Source organism: Halichoerus grypus, chromosome 1 (assembly GCF_964656455.1).
Source record: "Halichoerus grypus chromosome 1, mHalGry1.hap1.1, whole genome shotgun sequence".
NCBI classification, from domain to species: Eukaryota; Metazoa; Chordata; class Mammalia; order Carnivora; family Phocidae; genus Halichoerus; species Halichoerus grypus.
The window spans coordinates 216,239,886-216,256,445 of record NC_135712.1 but is presented as its reverse complement, the minus strand read 5'-3'; the positions used below and the strand labels follow the sequence as shown (position 1 = coordinate 216,256,445).

At 61.5% G+C, this 16,560-nt stretch overlaps 2 protein-coding genes across 3 annotated transcripts; one reads left to right on the top strand and one right to left on the bottom strand.

The window, feature by feature from the left end:
• Nucleotides 1-3,020: 3,020 nt before the first annotated feature.
• On the top strand, nt 3,021-9,076 carry FSTL3 (follistatin like 3). 2 transcript variants are annotated; one of them, XM_036100781.2, is made up of 5 exons: nt 3,021-3,222; nt 4,547-4,732; nt 6,942-7,157; nt 7,492-7,719; nt 7,810-9,076. In XM_036100781.2, exons 1-5 carry the CDS (start codon nt 3,120-3,122, stop codon nt 7,863-7,865), a joined length of 789 nt encoding a protein of 262 aa, XP_035956674.1. In that variant the 5' UTR covers nt 3,021-3,119; the 3' UTR covers nt 7,866-9,076. The 2 variants fall into 2 exon arrangements, with proteins under 2 accessions (XP_035956674.1, XP_035956672.1); XM_036100779.2 differs by having other exon boundaries at nt 7,492-9,076.
• Nucleotides 9,077-9,855: 779 nt separating this feature from the next.
• On the bottom strand, nt 9,856-14,498 carry PRSS57 (serine protease 57). The gene is made up of 5 exons (XM_036100778.2): nt 14,326-14,498; nt 13,898-14,051; nt 13,336-13,480; nt 11,361-11,624; nt 9,856-10,261 (listed from the first exon to the last, which is right to left on the bottom strand). The coding sequence occupies exons 1-5, from the start codon at nt 14,390-14,392 to the stop codon at nt 10,034-10,036; spliced, it is 858 nt and encodes a 285-aa protein (XP_035956671.1). The 5' UTR covers nt 14,393-14,498; the 3' UTR covers nt 9,856-10,033.
• Nucleotides 14,499-16,560: the final 2,062 nt, after the last annotated feature.

The following is a 16,560-nucleotide window of genomic DNA, read 5'->3' as shown; positions in this document are numbered from 1 at the left end:
CCTATTGCTGCTGTGACAAATTGCCACAAACATGGCGATTTAGAACAACACAAATTTTCCTCTTCTAGTTCTGGAGGTCAGAAGTCCAACACGAGTCTCACTGAACTAAAATCAAGGTATCAGTACAGTTGCATTCCTTCTGGAGTCTCGGGGCAGGGGGCATTTATTCCTTGTTTTTCCAGCTTCTATTTTTTTTTTAAATTTTTTGAAGATTTTTTTATGTGAGAGAGAGAATGAGAGTGCATGAGTGGGGGGAGGAGCGGAGGGAGAGAGAGAATCCCAAGCAGACTCCCCACTGAGTGAGGAGCCCAACACGGGGCTCGATCCCAGGACCCCGAGATCATGACCTGAGCCGAAGTCAGTTGCTTAACCGACTGAGCCACCCAGGCGCCCCAACGAGTGCCCTCCTTAATGTCCATCACCCACCACCTCCCTCCATCAACTCTCAGTTTATTCTCTACAGTTAAGAATTTCTTAGGGGCGCCTGGCTGGCTCAGTCAGTAGAGCATGCAATTCTTGGTCTCAGGGTTGTGAGTTCAAGCCCCATGTTGGGCATGGAGTCTACTTAAAAAAAAAAAAAAAAGTCTTTTATTGTTTGTGTCCTCTCTCCTTTTTTCCCCTTTCCCCTATGTTCATCTGTTTTGTTTCTTAAATTCCACATATGAGTGAAATCATATGCTGTTTGTCTTTCTCTGACTGACTTATGCTTGTCCAGCTTCTAGAGGCCACTCACATTCCTTGGTTCAAGGCCCCTTCCTCTACCTCCACAGCCGGCAATGGCAGGTCCCATGCATCTCTCTGACCACAGAGGGAAATGGTTTCTGCTTTTGATCTTCTGATTCCACTGGGCCCATCTGTGTAATCTGGGACCCTCTCCCATCCAAACGTTTAAGGTGGGCTTTCTCTTACCCATAGCACAAACATCCTACCACTTTTGTTCCCTCAACCCCTTCCTCACCATTGTTCAGTCCAGTGCGATTTAAATGTCCTCCTCCTCTGAGAAGTCGGCCTTGACCTCCCCAGTCTGCATTGGGTACAGCATCCTCCATCAGAACCCTGATCACTCTGGATGGTCGTGGCCTGTTTTCTGTGGGGCCCGGAAGAGTGAAGCCTGGGGCCAAGGGGAGTCATGGGGGATGTCTGAGCTGGGGAGGGGCCTTATGTTAGACAGCCGAGGTAGGAAGTAGGCTGCAGGGGATGAGGCTGAGGCCAGTTCAGGGTGGAGAGAAAGGCATGAAAAGGGGGCTCCCCAGAGAGGGCCAATGACTTGCTTTAGGTCACCCAGCACATGGCCTCTGGGTTGGGGAGATGTGCCAGGTCGGGGGGTGGGGCAGGAGGCTGCTGGCAATCACCCTCAGTTTCGAACCCACGCCAGGCTGACAATAACCCTTTGGTTTGCACAACCCAGGCTGGGGCGGCTGAGCCATGGCAGGGTCAGGTCTCGGCCAAGGTCACAATGTCCAGCTCTTGCACACCCTGGATGAGAACATAGGGTCCCATCCCTGCCCCATTCCCCAACCAGGGGAGAATCCCTTCACAGAGAGGTCAGGGACAGGCCAAGACAGCTGGGTGTCCTCCCTCAGTGCCACTAGGCAGGAACGTGGCCCTTGGCTACTGGTGGGGGCACATGGGTCAGGCTGAGCAGCTGAGATGGAGGAAGGGGTCTAGGCATGGCATATTCTGGTGGCAGATCTCGTGCATATGGAAGGTCTGTGTTGTGCGGTTGCAGGGATCTTTGGCTTCCACATCTGGGGCGGGGGAAGATGCAGGAATGGGAGGTGATGCGGTAGCATCATCACCCCCATGAGATACCCCATTGCTCTCAGTCTTTTTTATTTTCCTGAAAGCATTTACCACTCTTTGAAGTTATACATTAACTTGTTCATCTATGTATTTTGTTTCTATGGCCCCTACAAACCATGGGCTTGGTGATGACAAGACCGGGTCAGCCTTGGTCACCCTGGTACCCCAGCACCCCCCAACAGTCCTTGCCATAAGGAGATGGTCATTATTTCTTTCAAACAGAGAGGGGCTGAACAGGACCCATGAGCATTTGGAGAATGCCCTGACAATTTTGGGGGGGGGCCCCAAAGATAGGAGGGATGAACTCCAACATAGGAGGAGCATCTGGCTGCCCCAAGGCCCCAGTGGATTCAATTCTTTCCAGGGCCATTCTGATGTCTGATATCACTGTCATAAACTGTGGGAAGGCTGGGATTCTGGGTGGTCAAGGGCTCCAGATATACAGAGCAGAGAACCCGAGGAGAGGAAAAAACCCTAAGCCAGTAAGTGCTTTTCGATGGGGCCTGGGAGGACCATTTGCAAAGGTCTGGGAGGGGAGGGGGGGTTGGTGCCGTCTCCCAAAGGCCAGGCTCAGGGGCCACACTCTGGAAGTCTCACTGCTGTCCCCGACGCTGGGGCCATTTGTGGCTCTGGGTCTCCTGCTGCCGCACCCCGCACCCCTCCGCCTCTGCTGCCACCCAGCCCCGGCCCATCCCCACTCGCTCACACCCAGCCGAGCCCACTGGCTGCAGCGGCCAAGGGGAGTGCAGCGGGGGTGTGAGTGGGTGGATGTTGCTGGGGCTGAGGTCTCTGGAGTGTGTGGGCGCGTAGGGGCGGGGAAGAGGTCAGGGGCCCAGATCACACTTGGGCCACATGAGCGACCGCTTGCAAACCACGACGTGATACACGGATCCGCAGACCCGCTCCCCGTGGGTCTCCAGTTAGCTCAGCCACAGCCCTCCGGCTGAAGACCCCCCACACTCACGGTGAGCCCCGGAACTCACACCCACCACCGGTTTGGCCCTCTCGCGCTGGCCACAGGGACACCTTCCCAAATTCTCGGGCTCCCGGGGCGGACCCCCGCTCCCCACCAGCTGCCCTCGGGGTGGCCAGGCCCAGCCTCTGCACACACCGTGCGCGACACCGCCTCGCGCCCCGCCCCGGCCCGGCCCCGCCCCGCCCGCAGCCAGCGGGACCTTTATAGGGAGCGCCCGGCCGCGGCGCGCTGGGAAGTCGGTGCCGCCGCCCTCCCAGCCGCCTGCCCGCCCGCCCGCCCGCCCGCCCGCCCGCCAGCCCGCGCGTCCGACGCGGGGGCCGCCGCCGTCTCTGCGTCCGCCATGCGTCCCGGGACGCCGGGGCCACTGTGGCCACTGCCCTGGGGGGCCCTGGCTTGGGCCGTGGGCTTCGTGGGCTCCGTGGGCTCGGGGGACCCCACGCCCGGTGAGTGGGGCGGCCGGAAGGGGCGGGCGGGGTGGGCCACCCACGTGGGCCTGCCCGGAATGCGGGCCTTGGGGGAGATGTTGGGGGGCGCGGCGAGGGTGGCAGCTGGTGATCGGAGGCCTCCTCAGGTTCAATCTGGGAGGGCTTCAGGCTCCCCTCCCCCAGCCCCAAAGGGCCTGAAGGAGGGTCACCAGGAGGTCAGCAGAGCAGATGTGGCTCTCTTTCACAATTGTCATGAGTAGTAGTCACCATGACTGCTGACATTTATTGAGTGCTTAGTGTCCACCCCCCGTCAATCCATAATAATAGCCCAATAATGGTACTCTCATCATGCCCATTTTCCAGATGGGGAAACTGAGGTGCAGGGTCACACAGCTTGTAAGTGGCGAACTCAGGATTCGAACCTGAACCATGTGAGTCCTGAAGCCCCAGAGAGGCAGGGCTGGGTGGCTGGACCCTGGACCTCCACCTGAGGTTTCAGATCTTCTCCAGGTTTGGCTTAGGCAGATGGACTGTTGGAATCCCATACCTGCCACTTGTTGGGGGATGCCAGGCAAGGAATATCCCCACTCCCGGCCTCAGTTTCTCGTTTTGTAAGTTGGGTGCCAAGGTGCTGGGCTCCCAGAGCTGGTCCCTGTAAGGCGCTCAGACAGTGCCTGGGAACCAGTGAGCTCTCTGGGATGGGGGCCATGGCCACTCCTGCCCCCACTTAAGGGTGCAGGAAGGGAGGGCTATCAGCCTGCCTACCCCACCCGGCAGCCCCACCCCAGCCCTGCTCGGAGGGGAGAGCTGAGCCCCCTCCCCGAAGGCCGTGTCCCCAGGGAGATGGTGAGCTCATGCAAGGGGAATGTTCCCAAGTTGGAGTGAGTAAGAGGCGGGCCAGGCAAGGGGGGGCTGCCAGGCGAGGGGGGCTCTGTGTGCCCTCGGGCGCTGTCTAGACAGAGGGCAGAGGCAGAGAGGCGGCTCCAGGGCCCACTGACCCTGACATGTCCAGCTCTGGGTGTTTGACTGGTTGGGCAGGATGCCAGGCCTGGGCCTGGGGGCCTGGAGTGAGGGAAGGTGGGGAGAGCTTCCCACCATGAGTGGGGGTTGTAGCTCCTAGAGGACGAGGAATCCCAGAAGGATGGCAAAAGGATCCAGAGCTGAGCTGGGATGGGAGCACCCGTGCAGGTCTCTGCCCCTCCTTCCCAGGTTGGGAGCACGTCATCCCCTCTGTAATTACTGAGCACCAACTGTATACATCCCCCAGGGCTGGGAGCCGGGTGTTGGGAGTGGCACAGGAGGGCACCTCTGGTGTGGTAGTCACTGCCCCCCTTGTCCACAGGTGGTGTGTGCTGGCTCCAGCAGGGCCGAGAGGCCACCTGCAGCCTGGTGCTGAAGACTGACGTCAGCCAAGCGGAGTGTTGTGCCTCCAGCAACATTGACACCGCTTGGTCCAACTTCACTCACCCGGGGAACAAGATCAGCCTTCTGGGCTTCCTGGGCCTTGTCCACTGCCTCCCCTGCAAAGGTGAGACCATGGGCATCAGCCACAGGCCAGGGTCACTGGGACAACTGAGAATGAGCTCCCCATCTCAGGGTATGCAGAAGGAGGTTGAGTGTTTGTGGAAGGAATCCAGGGTTCAGAGAGAGGCTGGGGACTTGAGGTTCCCAGGCCTCAGCCTCCATCTGTTGAGGATTTGGGAAGAAGCCTCCATCTGTTGAGGACTCCCCAGCTTGGTTTCTAGCCTCTAGGCCCTTGCTCATGCTGCGTGCTCCGCCTGGGTGACCTTTCCCACCTGCACGCCACCTGGGAGAAGTACACTCGACTCACACCTAACTCCGGGGAAGGTGGATTTTCCCAACTGGCCATTTGGGTTTGTGACCACCCCCCCCCCCCACCAGTCAGTGTTCCAAACACTTAATCTGCCCATAACCACACAGATTCCAGGGATCTGTGGTGGGACCACAGATGCATGTTTAACAAGCATGTGCCTTCTGGACCATGTTCTGAGGAGTGTTCTCTGCTGCCTCCTTCATCAGACTAGGAACTCCTTGAGGCCAGAATGAATGAATGAATGAGCCAAGACATATTCTCTGCCTTGGAGAAGGGGCTGGGGACCCTCCCAGGCCTCTCTGGTCCGGGCCAAACCTGCAGGGGCCCAGAGGTGGTGTGGGGGCATGGCTTGAAGGAGGTGGGCATTAGTACCAGGGTGTTGGGGCATCATTAGGAGTTTGCCAGCTGGGGAAAGTATGGGATCGGGTCCTAGTGGGTGGGGCCAGGGCAGGGAGGAGGCTGGAGCTGAGGGCCAAGCTGAGAGCCCAGCTGGCCACTGGGATGTGATTAATCCCTGATCAGCCTGGCTGGGTGGTCTTGGACTCACTGCCATGTGCCCTGGCTCCCTCTAGAACCTCCTCTGGGTTCTGGGAGGAGGACAGACTTCAAAAATTGCCTGGCCTGGGCATAAGGTCCAGGTCACACACACACACACACACACACACACACACACACACACACCCAGCCCCCCCACCCCCGTCCCCAATCTCATCTGGCCTTGGGGAAGGCAACTCAGTTCTCCCACTTCCGTTCCAGCTTGTGAAGCCACCCAGGGGGAGTGTTTCCAGATGTGTGTGCGGGCAGGCAGCGTGGGAGGTGCCCAGGTGCGGCCCACATGCCCTGGCAGGGGTGACATGGGGGCGCCAGCTCACCCGCTCATTTATGCTCATGCTCCGCCAGTCGGCCTCACCTTACGCACAGGGAAACTGAGGCTGAACTCAAGAGCTCGAGTCTGCCCTCCAGGCCCACAAGCAACAGAGCTGGGGGGGGGGGGGTCCATCTGGGGACTGGCCTGAGTTTTTGTGCTGAGGACCCCTGGCTCTCCTCCGCTCACAGCTGTGACGGGCCCTCAGTTTCCCCCTTTTGTAAAATGCTGACAAAATGGCATCACCTCGTGGCGGAGTGGTTGGGAGATTGCAATGAGCCTGGGAGGGCCTGTAAGACGAGCAGCTCATTAATGGGTCTGGGTCTGATCTGCGTTTCCCAAGGTCTGGGGAGGGGGGTGGTGGGTGGGGGGGAGACCCCAGAGAAAGAACTGCCCTGGTCAGACCTGTTTCCCTTCCTGAGAAATAGGGCTGAAGGGGCAGGGGTAACCCCTGATTCAGGGGGCTCGGGATGTGGGAAACCCCCTCCCCAGGAAATGAGCCTCAGGGCCTAGTGCCAACGCCCCGCCCTCCCCGACGCCTCCTCCGGGTTGGTCCTGGCAGGCAGACGCTGCTCGTCCTCCCCAGACGGGCGCATGGACGGGGTGGGGCCCCCCTCCGCTGACGCAGCCGGGCCCCCCGCCGGCCTTCCCTTCACGGGGCGTAAATCAGGGAACAGACGCCAGCCCGAGCGGGTGGCCCAGCTGCGGAGCGAGAGCGGGCCCGGGCGCTGGAAGCTCGTTCCTGAACCCCTAGATTCCGGGCAGACACCCCCCCTTCCCGCTCACTCTGAGCCCCGCCTCCAGACAGAGCCCAGCCTCGACTCCCGGCCCAGCGGGCCCGGGGCTGATCTCGTCCCCAACGGATCCGGCACCCAGACTCCGAACCAGTCGCCCTCGCCCGTGCTCCCCGACTCCGGACCGCCCCCCACTCAGCGCGGCCTCTAGCCTCAGAACGGGGGCGGGGGCGCCGTGGGCTCCGCGGACCTCCGGCCTCGGCCACGCGCCCCCCCCCCACGCGCGCGTGCCCTGTGTCCGCAGATTCGTGCGAGGGCGTGGAGTGCGGCCCCGGCAAGGCGTGCCGCATGCAGGGGGGCCGCCCGCGCTGCGAGTGCGCGCCCGACTGCGCGGGGCTCCCGGCGCGCCTGCAGGTCTGCGGCTCCGACGGCGCCACCTACCGCGACGAGTGCGAGCTGCGCGCCGCGCGCTGCCGCGGCCACCCGGACCTGCGCGTCATGTACCCGGGACGCTGCCGCAGTACGTGGGGGCGGGGCCGGGCGGGCGGGGGCGGGGCCTACCAACCAGACTCCCGAGAGGGCGCCGCTGGATTGGGTCAGCTGTGGGGTCGGAATGAGGAAAAGCGGGGTGGGGTTTTGGAAAGGGAGGTCTGGGGCTCACGTGGGGTGAGAGATAGGGGTGCGTGACTCAGGGCGGGGCTTGCGGGTGCAGCCCGAGGGGCGGGGCCTGGGTGTGGAGCGGGTGCGGGCGGGGCGCGCGGAAGAGGCGCGGCTTACGGCGCGGCCGGGGGCGGGGCCTGAGGGTGGGAGCGGCCGGACCGCGCCCCTGACCCGCCCCGGCGCCTCGCTCGCAGAGTCCTGCGCGCACGTCCTGTGCCCGCGGCCGCAGTCGTGCGTGGTGGACCAGACGGGCAGTGCTCACTGCGTGGTGTGCCGCGCGGCGCCCTGCCCCGCGCCCTCCAGCCCCGGCCAGGAGCTCTGCGGCAACAACAACGTCACCTACATGTCCTCGTGCCACCTCCGCCAGGCCACCTGCTTCCTGGGCCGCTCTATCGGCGTGCGCCACCCGGGCAGCTGTGCAGGTGCGGCGCGGAGCGGGGAGCAGCGGCGGGGGCTAGCGTCCCGCCCCTCTCCGCGCCCCCATTTCTCTTTTCGTCCCTCCCACTCTGCAGGCACCCCTGAGCCGTCAGATGCAGAGTCGGAGGAGGAGGAGGAGAACTTCGTGTGAGCCTGTGGGGCCGGCTTGGGCCTGGCGTTCAAGGCCTCCCCGTTTTATTTATTGCCACAGCCGAATCTAATTTATGTCCCATGGACGCTCCCCAGAGCCTGGACCGGGACCACCTGGGGGGGCCCGGGAGCCCCCTGACAATATCTTGGAAGGATTGCGGGGGAGGAGGCCTGGGAGTGTGGCTGGTGGGTAGGGCTCCCACCGCAGGTGCCGTGCTGCCCAGGACGACCCCATGCTGCTTCTGCTCTAGGGGATAACTTAATTATCGCCACCACCGAGAGGGCTGGGGACTCACCCCTGCTGGCAATTAATGAAGAAGCACCCCAGTCTTCTAGACTACAGACCGGGAGTGAGGAAGGGGTCCACGGCCTGGGTGTGTATAAATGAGCCTCAGAACCTACCCAGGCCTCAGATAGGCCAAGGAAGCAGCCACTGTCCCCAACCAGCTCAAGAACTCCAGGGTTTACCTTCCCTCCTGCCCCCATTTCCCTAGTACGTCCTGTGGGGGCCCCTTAGAAAAGCCCAGCTTGTCCCCTGGAGTGGGTGAGGGGCTGTGTGTGTCTCCTGACACAGGCCTTGGGCCAGCATCAGCCCAGAGCGGGGCCTTATGTCCAGTGGTGCCCAGTGCACTTAGGGCAGGACCCAGTGGGGCACAGGAGCCCCTGCTCACCCACTGGCCCGGGGTGGGGTATATGTGCCAGGACCCACTCTACCCTGCCTCCTGGAGCCACGTGTCTGAGCGGCACCCCTAGTTCTGGCTGCCCCATCCACAGGTGAGGTCCAGACCAAAGCCCCTCAGTCCCGTGAGACTTGCCCTGGCCAAGCCTCTAAGCCCAGTTCCAACTGGACCCTCCTCACCCACCAGCCGGCTCAGGATCTTGACACCAGCCAGATGCTGGCCTTGGGCCAAGTCCCTGCTTTCTCTCTGGGCTGTTGCTTGGTGTCCCTGCCCCGTGTCTGCATGTGGACCAGAGGGTCAGGCCACACGTGGGTGGCCCAGCAGGCAAGAGTCCAGCTCTGAGTTTGGGGGAGCCGCACAGGAGCGGTTGTGCTCCGCCTCTCCTAGCCCCTCAGAAGTGCCTTACCTGTGACCCTGAGAAGTGCCCTTGAGTAACGGGTTCACCCGAGCCCCCCGACAAGGCCATCTCCCCTAGCCTGGGGTCCTGCCTCACCAAAGAAATAAAGACTCCACTTTGGAGTGTCCAAGCCTTGGTTTGCCCCTCTCTCTCTCTCTTTCTCTCTGTCTTTCTCTCTCTGAGCCTCTGTGCTGCCCCCCTTTGGTAGTGGGTCACCAGCCAGGGGCCTGGGGTGTTGTTAGGGTGGTGAGTGGGGGGAGACCCCTTCTGTCTCTGGGCCTCAGTGTCCACCTCTGGGCAGTGGGCAGCAGCCAGGGAGACAGCTGAGGACAATAATGTGCAGAGCTGGGGGGGTGCGGGGAGAAAGCCTTTCTAGGGCAGGAGAAGGAAGAGGGGATCAAGATGGCTTAGGGCACCCCCAGGAATCCCTCTGAAGGCACCCCCAGGAGGCCTGGCCTAGAAGGGTTGGGGGTGTGATAATAGCAATAATACAATTAATGATAATACGACAATAACACCAGCTGGGACTTACCCAAACCTTGTGACAAGCCGGGCACCGTTTGTTGGAAGCACTTTTCAGACAGTGAGACCAGACTGCACGTGGAGCCCGGCCAGCCTGAGGCCCCACCCTCTCCCGGCCTTGGCTTCCCCACCTATACGTGCGTGTGGTTAGCTGGAGGCTGAAGGAGTGCCACACAGGGGGCACTGTGTGGGCAAAGGCCAGGAGGCTGCGCTGGCTGTGGGCTGTGGGTGGGTCAGTGCGGGAGGGTGGTGAGGGGCCTGGGTCCTGAAGCAAGCGGCTCATCGTCACTCAGGGAGGCGGTGGCACACTGGGCAGACCCTTGGCCACACCAAGGCACAAGAGAAGCTCGAAAGAACGTGGATGGACCCTGGAGATGAACCATCCTGTCTGGTTATTCAGTTAACATTTTATTTGGTCATTTTGGCCCTTTGGGTTTGGAACTGATGCCCTCTCCTACCCCACACCCCACCCCATACATGCCAGGCTTCCCCGGGGCTTGGGGGGCCCGTGGATGACCTGCCCTGGCCATGGGATTTCCGGGGAAGGAGCTCTTTGAATCGTTTGCCATCTCATTTGTATACCCAGTGCTGCTGTGGTTCCGGCCACTCCTGCAGGGACCCGGTGGTCCTGGGCAGGGGGCTGGGCCGGGGTCCTCGAACCACATCCCATATCCAGCTCACGAAGGCAGACACCTGCGTGTACACGTCGGGGGTCTTGGGGTCGCCGCACCAGAGTCCAGAGAAGGAGACAAGGCCGTGGGCTTGGTTCCTGCACACCAGGGGCCCCCCAGAGTCCGCCTGGGGGTGGAGGGAAAGGCAAGTTCAGGCGTCCATCTCTGGGCCTCTTTCCCCGAAGGAGCTTCTGTGTGCAAATCTGATCAGGACCCTTCCCCGCCTCAAAACCCTTCCATGGCTTCCTAGTGCTCTTCCAGCAAAAACGATACTTAACAGCCTTCAGGGGCTGTGAGCATCTAGCTCTCACCCACCTGTCTGTCCTCCTTTCCTTTCGTTTTGGCCCTACCAGCCTTCTGGGCTGTTCCTGAAGTAAAGCAAGCTTGCTCTAGTCTCTGGGCTTTTCCATATCCTTGAGACCTGTTACTGCCCCCTTTCAACACTGCTGGTATAGATATACAAGTCTGCAGTACTTTGTGCAGTAGGCGACCTGCACAGCTATACATGGCAGCCCTGAGATGAGTCTCTGCCTGGCATGCCTTCCCTCAGATCTCCTCAAGACTCCTTCAAATCTCAGCTCAAAAGGTGCTCTCCTCAGAGAAGCCGCCCTGAATACTCACCCTAAAATTCCTGCTTTCTCCCCTCCTCTCCCCTCCCCAGTCCTATCACCCTAACTATAATCTAAAATCAACTCTGACCCTATGAAGTAGGTACTATTAGTGTGGCAGTTTTACAGATGGAGAAAGGTCCAGAGAAGTGAGGTGACTTTTCCAAGGCCACACACCTGGGAAGTGGCACAGTCTGGATTTGGACCCACACAGCTGGACTCCAGAATCTGTGTTTTGAATCACTACACTCTGCCTGGAACAGAAAATCCTCCAGGTTGAGTTTCTCCCTCAGCATCAGGGCCAGGGCTGCCATTAGTCCATACAGGGTCTCAGGAGCAGAAACTCCTTGACCGAGATGTGTACTGCACCCCTACTGAATATTGCTTATAGATACACAAATCTGTAGCCCTTTGTGCAGTGCACAACCTGCACAGCTGTACATGACAGCCCTGTGACCTTGGAAAATTCTTTGTCCTTCCAGGGTCTCAGGTGAGGTCTCATCTGGTCTCAAAAGTGAGCTGGGACTTAGTTCCCAAGACTCTGCCCATCTCCAGCCCTCTCTGTGGGCCTCAGTTTCCCCATACCATAGGCAGGCAGGGTGGAGACAAGTATCTTACTGAGCAGAAGCCACGCCGCCGGCGGTCCCCACTTTGGGTGCAGAGCATGCCAGGGTTCAGCTGGCCCCTCCAAGAGCTGTTGCAGATGTCCAGGCCCAGCACGCGGACCTCAGCCTCCATCAGCCCGGGCGGCAAGTCCTCAAAGTCAGATATGGAGCCCCAGCCAGCCACCTGGCACTGCGCGCCAGCCTTGGGTGGCCTGGCACCTCTCCGTGGCAGCTTCAGCAGCCCCACTGCAGGACCCAGGACAGCAGAGCGGTTCAGCTGCAGAGAGACTGCTGAGTTAAGGCTTACCCCCCGACCTCCTGCCTCGGTTTACCCATCATGACACCTGGTCTCTTCTTGGCCTCATGGAGAGAAATCAGTAGCAGCCATCGGGCCGTCAGGAGGCCCTGCCCATCAGGCCTCACCCCCTCAGACCAGGGCTCTGGCCTCCCCTGCTGCCAGAAGTAAGTGTCCTTCTAACCAGCATCTCCCCAGCTTGTAAGCCCTCCCATGTCTCCCCATTGTACTTGGGACAATACCGCTTGCCTCACCATTCAGCCCTCCCCTCCAGGCAGAATGAACTTACCATCATTCCCTGGTCCCCCCACCCCACTCCCCCACCCCTTCAGGCTGGAACACCTTTCCCATCCAGCCTTCAGGTCTCAGCTTAGATGTCACCTCCTCCAGGTGACAAAGCTCCCCTCTGAGACCAGATGAGACCTCACCTGAGACTAGACTCCCAGGGTAGGACAGAGCCTCCTCGGGGCTTCCATGTGCCCCTGTCAGGGCCAGTTTACTCAGCTGCCACCCTGTTGGACTGGAGGCTCTAAGGGGACCGGCCCTGGGGCTGTCTGTTCATGGCTATAGCCCCAGTTCCCAGCGCACAGCTGGTGCTCAATCAATGTTTATGGAATGAATGACCCGGGCCCCTGGTTTTGGTATTCACTCACTCCTTGTGGCCTTGGCCCTGCCCCGACCGTACCCCAGCCTCGGTTTCCCCAACTGCATAATGGGATGGGTGAGCTGTGGCTTCCAGGTTTTGAGGTTTCACAGATGAGCAAAATCCACATGTGAGCTTTGGCCACTGACACTGCTGCGCCCTTCTAATCGTGCCGAGAGAACACGGCACCCCAAGCCCTCCTGTTCCCAGGGACCTGTTTCTGTCATGTGGAATGTCCCTCTGCTTTGGACATTCCCCTTTTCTCCACATTTGGAGAGCAGGTTTGAGGTGTTTTCTCGTTAAAACGGAGGTCCTGGGATGCATGGAATTGAATTTGGGGCACCTGAGTGGGAGATGTGGGGGGTGCCCCCCAAGCAGGAGGGGCCGTGGGGGGTCCAAATGGATGCACCCTGTGTGAGCAGGGAGGGAAGCTCACATTTACGGGAAGAGCTGCTTCCTGCGCAGAAACCCCGCAAAGGGCCCGGGGAGCAGGGACTGGAGTATCTGATGCCCTAGGGTCTCATCTGTTCTGAACATCGAGGCCTGCTGTGGGCCATAAATGGCCACAGGAGATAAAAACCCCTGTCCTCCCAGTCTGGAGAGGAGGCAGTGAACAATGGTGAAGAAGCAAATGTTTTCAGCAGTGCTGGACCCAGGATAGGTGGGCCAGAGGGAAGGGATGGGGAGACGGCGGGGGCTGGGGCAGCTTGCAGAGGGGGCCTCCTGAGAAGGGAACATTTGAGCGAAGACTTGAGAGAGTTGGGGGAGGGAGAAAGCCAGGCAGTGTCTGTGGCGTGTCCTGGAGCGAGCCACAGCCAGTGCAAAGGCCCAGGGGTTCGAGCATGCCGGAATGCTGACAGCTCAGTCGGCCCTGAGTCGGGGGCTGAGGGGAGAGTGGGAGGCACGGAGGGCAGAGGAGAGACGTGACCTGACTTGGGTGCTCACGGGACCCTTCCAGCTGCTTTTCAGACATGTCCGTCAGGCCGTCATGGGGTGGCCACGGACAGGCCAGACCTGCCTGCATCCAGTGTCCCCCCGCCCCCAGCTCACCTTCAGCAGACAGATGTCATTGGCATGCGTGGTGGGCTGGTAGTCCGGGTGCCTGATGAGAGCCGAGATGCCAAACACCTGCTGTGTCGGCTCTGGAGCATGCAGGTCGTGAGCCCCCAGCACCACCAGGCCCGTTCGGGGGTCCCTGCAGGGGGAGGGGGGCTTGAGAGCAAGACTGGGGCCTCGGCCTCCCCCGTCTGCAGAACGGGGGTGTGGCAGCCCGTGTGATCCTGGCGAGAGCCCTGTGATCATAATCGTGTATCTGCATTCCCGCTTCAATTATGGGATTTACCCAGATCGTCGGAACATTAATGTTAATCAGTATTATAACAAGGTACTTCGGATGGACGTAATGCTTGCTATATTTATTATAATTCCCACCTCAGTTATAACAGTACCTCCGACACTTTCAATATTAACGTCAGTGGTTCTTTAACAAGGTACTCGGGATGGACGCAGGGCTGCGCTCCTCACGCACCAAGCCCCCCCACCCCACCTGCTGTCAGGTAAGCTGCCCCTGCCGAGGACGTGGGGGCTGGAGCAGGCCCCAGCGTGGGCTCACCTGTGGCTGAAGCAGTGGGCCGCGGAGACCACCCAGCGGGCACGGAGCAGGAAGCCTCCACAGCAGTGCTGGCCCTCAAATTTCACAGACGCCATGTAAGGCCGGGAATGGGGCGTCACCTCATGGCCCCCGATGATCCGGGCACCCCAAGAGCCTGCGGGCAGGGCGGGACTGCGTCAGGATGGGGCAGGAAGAAGGGTGGTGGGAACAGACGGCTCAGGCACCTGCTGGGGCGGGGGTTGGGTGGGGGCCAGCAGGTCGAGATGGGCTGGAGGCGAGGAGCCCAGGGAAGGTCTCCAAGTGTGTGCTGGGAGGAGTCTGGACCCCAGAAAACCTGGGCCTGGGCCTCCACCCTGGTCCCCCATCCCGGCGACAAGCAGGGCAACGACCCAGAGGGCTGAGTAGCCACACAGGCCGGGGGCTCTCACCTGCGGGCCTCATGGGCAGTGTGAGGACCACGGTCAGCAGCAGCAGCTCCCTGGCCCCAGGCCCCATGGCTGTCACAGGCTGGTGGCTCCCTCCAGAGCTCAGCAGGACACGGCCCCCACCCTCACCCAACGGCCCGGGAAGGGGGAACCTGGCTGTGGCCTGTGGTCGGAGGTCGGCCCGGCCCCACCAGCAACGCCCAGTTCTGCACTGGAGCTTCCGAGAAATCTGATAACTCCCCTGCCACAGGAAGAGTGGGCGGCTCAGGGGCTGCCTGCCTGGGGCAAAGCCCGGCTCTGGGGGGCCCTGTGACCCCAGCAGTCACTTACCCTCTCTGTGCCTCAGTTTACCCAGCATCTGCCCACGGCACGTATGCAGGGAGCTTCCTGCAGCACCCAGTACAGGGGCGACAGGCATAGGGCCCGCGGCTGCCTGCTGGGGGTGTAGGTGCCGGCTCTCTGGCTGAACGGGGTCTGGCCCCAATGCCGCCTATCCCCCATCTGCAGCCCCAGCGCAGGCTCAGGGCTGTGAGGACAATAAGATGGGCCTGTGATTGTTGCTGCCTTGGTTGCATTTATCGAGTGCTGACTGTATACCAGCCTCTGGCAGGAGCCAGAGGCAAGAGCGGGACAGTGACCCCCCCCCCCATGGTGCTGATGTTCTGCAGGGTCACGGGGTGTAGGTCTGGTGACCTGGGGTCATGGCTGATGCACAGTTCTGGTGACTAGAGAACATAGAGACGGACAGGGGTCACTCAGGCCCGTGAGGCAGAGGGTTCTGTGGGCTCGGGAGCAACGTGCGAGCGGCAGGGCCTGGGGGAGCCTCTGGGACACACGTCCCCTTGCAGAGGCTCTGCTGAGACCAGAGCCCTCGCCCTGCCCCACCCACTGGTACCGCTCAGCATGTGCCCGACCCAGGACACAGAGGTGGAGACGTGGCGTGGGCGTCTGCAGAGCCGGGCTCCCCGCCCAGTGTGGAGGACCCGGCAGAAGAGGGTGGCTGGGTGTCGGGGTGGGGAAACTGCGGCCCGGGGCCAGTGTTTCCACCTGGAGGGAGGGGCTGCAGGGTGCCAGGCTCACCCCGTACACGGCTCACAGTACCTGGGGCAGGGGGAGGTGCAGAGCCCGTCTCCCAGGGCGGCCCCTCGCCGGTGGACGTCCGGGCCCAGATGAGCGTGGATGCACGCTGCTGGGGGGTCATCGCAGCCTGAGGTGCTGTGCCAGCCGGTCACCTGACATAGCAGCCCTGGGCGCGCATGGGGGGCGGTGTCCAGCCTGGCAAGGGTGTGGGGCAGGTAGAGAGGAGAGCTGATGGGGGCTGGAGGTGGGGAGAGACCCCCAGGGGCAGAGAGGGAGGGAGGGAGGGAGGGAGGGATAAGAGCAGGAATGGTGGCACTGAGGAGGAGGAGGCACGTGGCCGCAGTGCACTCCGGGCTTTGTTCTGAGCCCCTCTCTGAGGGAGGGCTCGTGCATCCTCCCTCCAAGGTGTCCTTCCCAAGTCCGCCTGCCCAGCCCCCTTCAGGCGCTGGAGGTGGTGGCCGTCCAGCCTGCGCGGTGTCAGGACCCCGCCGAGGGTTCGGGTGTATGTGTGAGCCCCCACGACTGCACCGAGGGTGCTGACGTTCCTGGGTTGGGAGGTGTGGGGACGGAGCTCTAAGGCTTGAGCACCCCAGACCTGCAACCCACCCCCAGCGCCTCTCTTTGGCCCCGGCCACTCACCTGGCCACCTTGCAGTGCATGGCCATGCAGCACGGCTGGGAAGATGTCCTCACCAGCTGCAGGGACACCATGAAGGGCCTCAGTGGGCACCACCTCACAGCCCCCCACGACCCCACCTCCCAGAGTCCTACAGGGCAGAGCCATATGAGTGAGGAGCCGTGACCACACCCCCAAATGCCGCCCAGCCTCCCACTTGCCTGGCACGTCCAGTGTGACATGCCACCACACACCGATTCTCTGACAGTTCTGGGCTCAGAAATACAGAATGGAGGGCTGGTGTCCCCTCCTCCCCCCCCGGCCCCCGGGAGACCCGGCTCCGGCCTTTTCCTGGCCCGCGGCGCCCCCTCCATCCTCACCGCCAGCAAGGCGGGGTCTGCCCGTCTCTGGGACTCCCACCCTCTGCCTCCCCCTCGTGAGGACCTCATGAGGACACCGGGCCCCCCGGGACCCCAGGGTCACCCCCTCCTCGGGGGCCCTGACAAGGTCCCCTCTGCCGCGTGAGGGGACACGTCCCAGGTC

Coding starts and splice junctions, on each gene's coding strand:
- PRSS57 (XM_036100778.2), bottom strand. CDS start 14,392: ATGGGGCCTGGGGCCAGGGAGCTGCTGCTGCTGACCGTGGTCCTCACA. Junction 14,052..14,325: donor ACTGCCCATGAGGCCCGCAG/GTGAGAGCCCCC, acceptor CCCTGCCCGCAG/GCTCTTGGGGTGCCCGGATC. Junction 13,481..13,897: donor GCCCACTGCTTCAGCCACAG/GTGAGCCCACGC, acceptor CTCCCCCTGCAG/GGACCCCCGAACGGGCCTGG.
- FSTL3 (XM_036100779.2), top strand. CDS start 3,120: ATGCGTCCCGGGACGCCGGGGCCACTGTGGCCACTGCCCTGGGGGGCC. Junction 3,223..4,546: donor CTCGGGGGACCCCACGCCCG/GTGAGTGGGGCG, acceptor CCTTGTCCACAG/GTGGTGTGTGCTGGCTCCAG. Junction 7,158..7,491: donor GTACCCGGGACGCTGCCGCA/GTACGTGGGGGC, acceptor CCTCGCTCGCAG/AGTCCTGCGCGCACGTCCTG.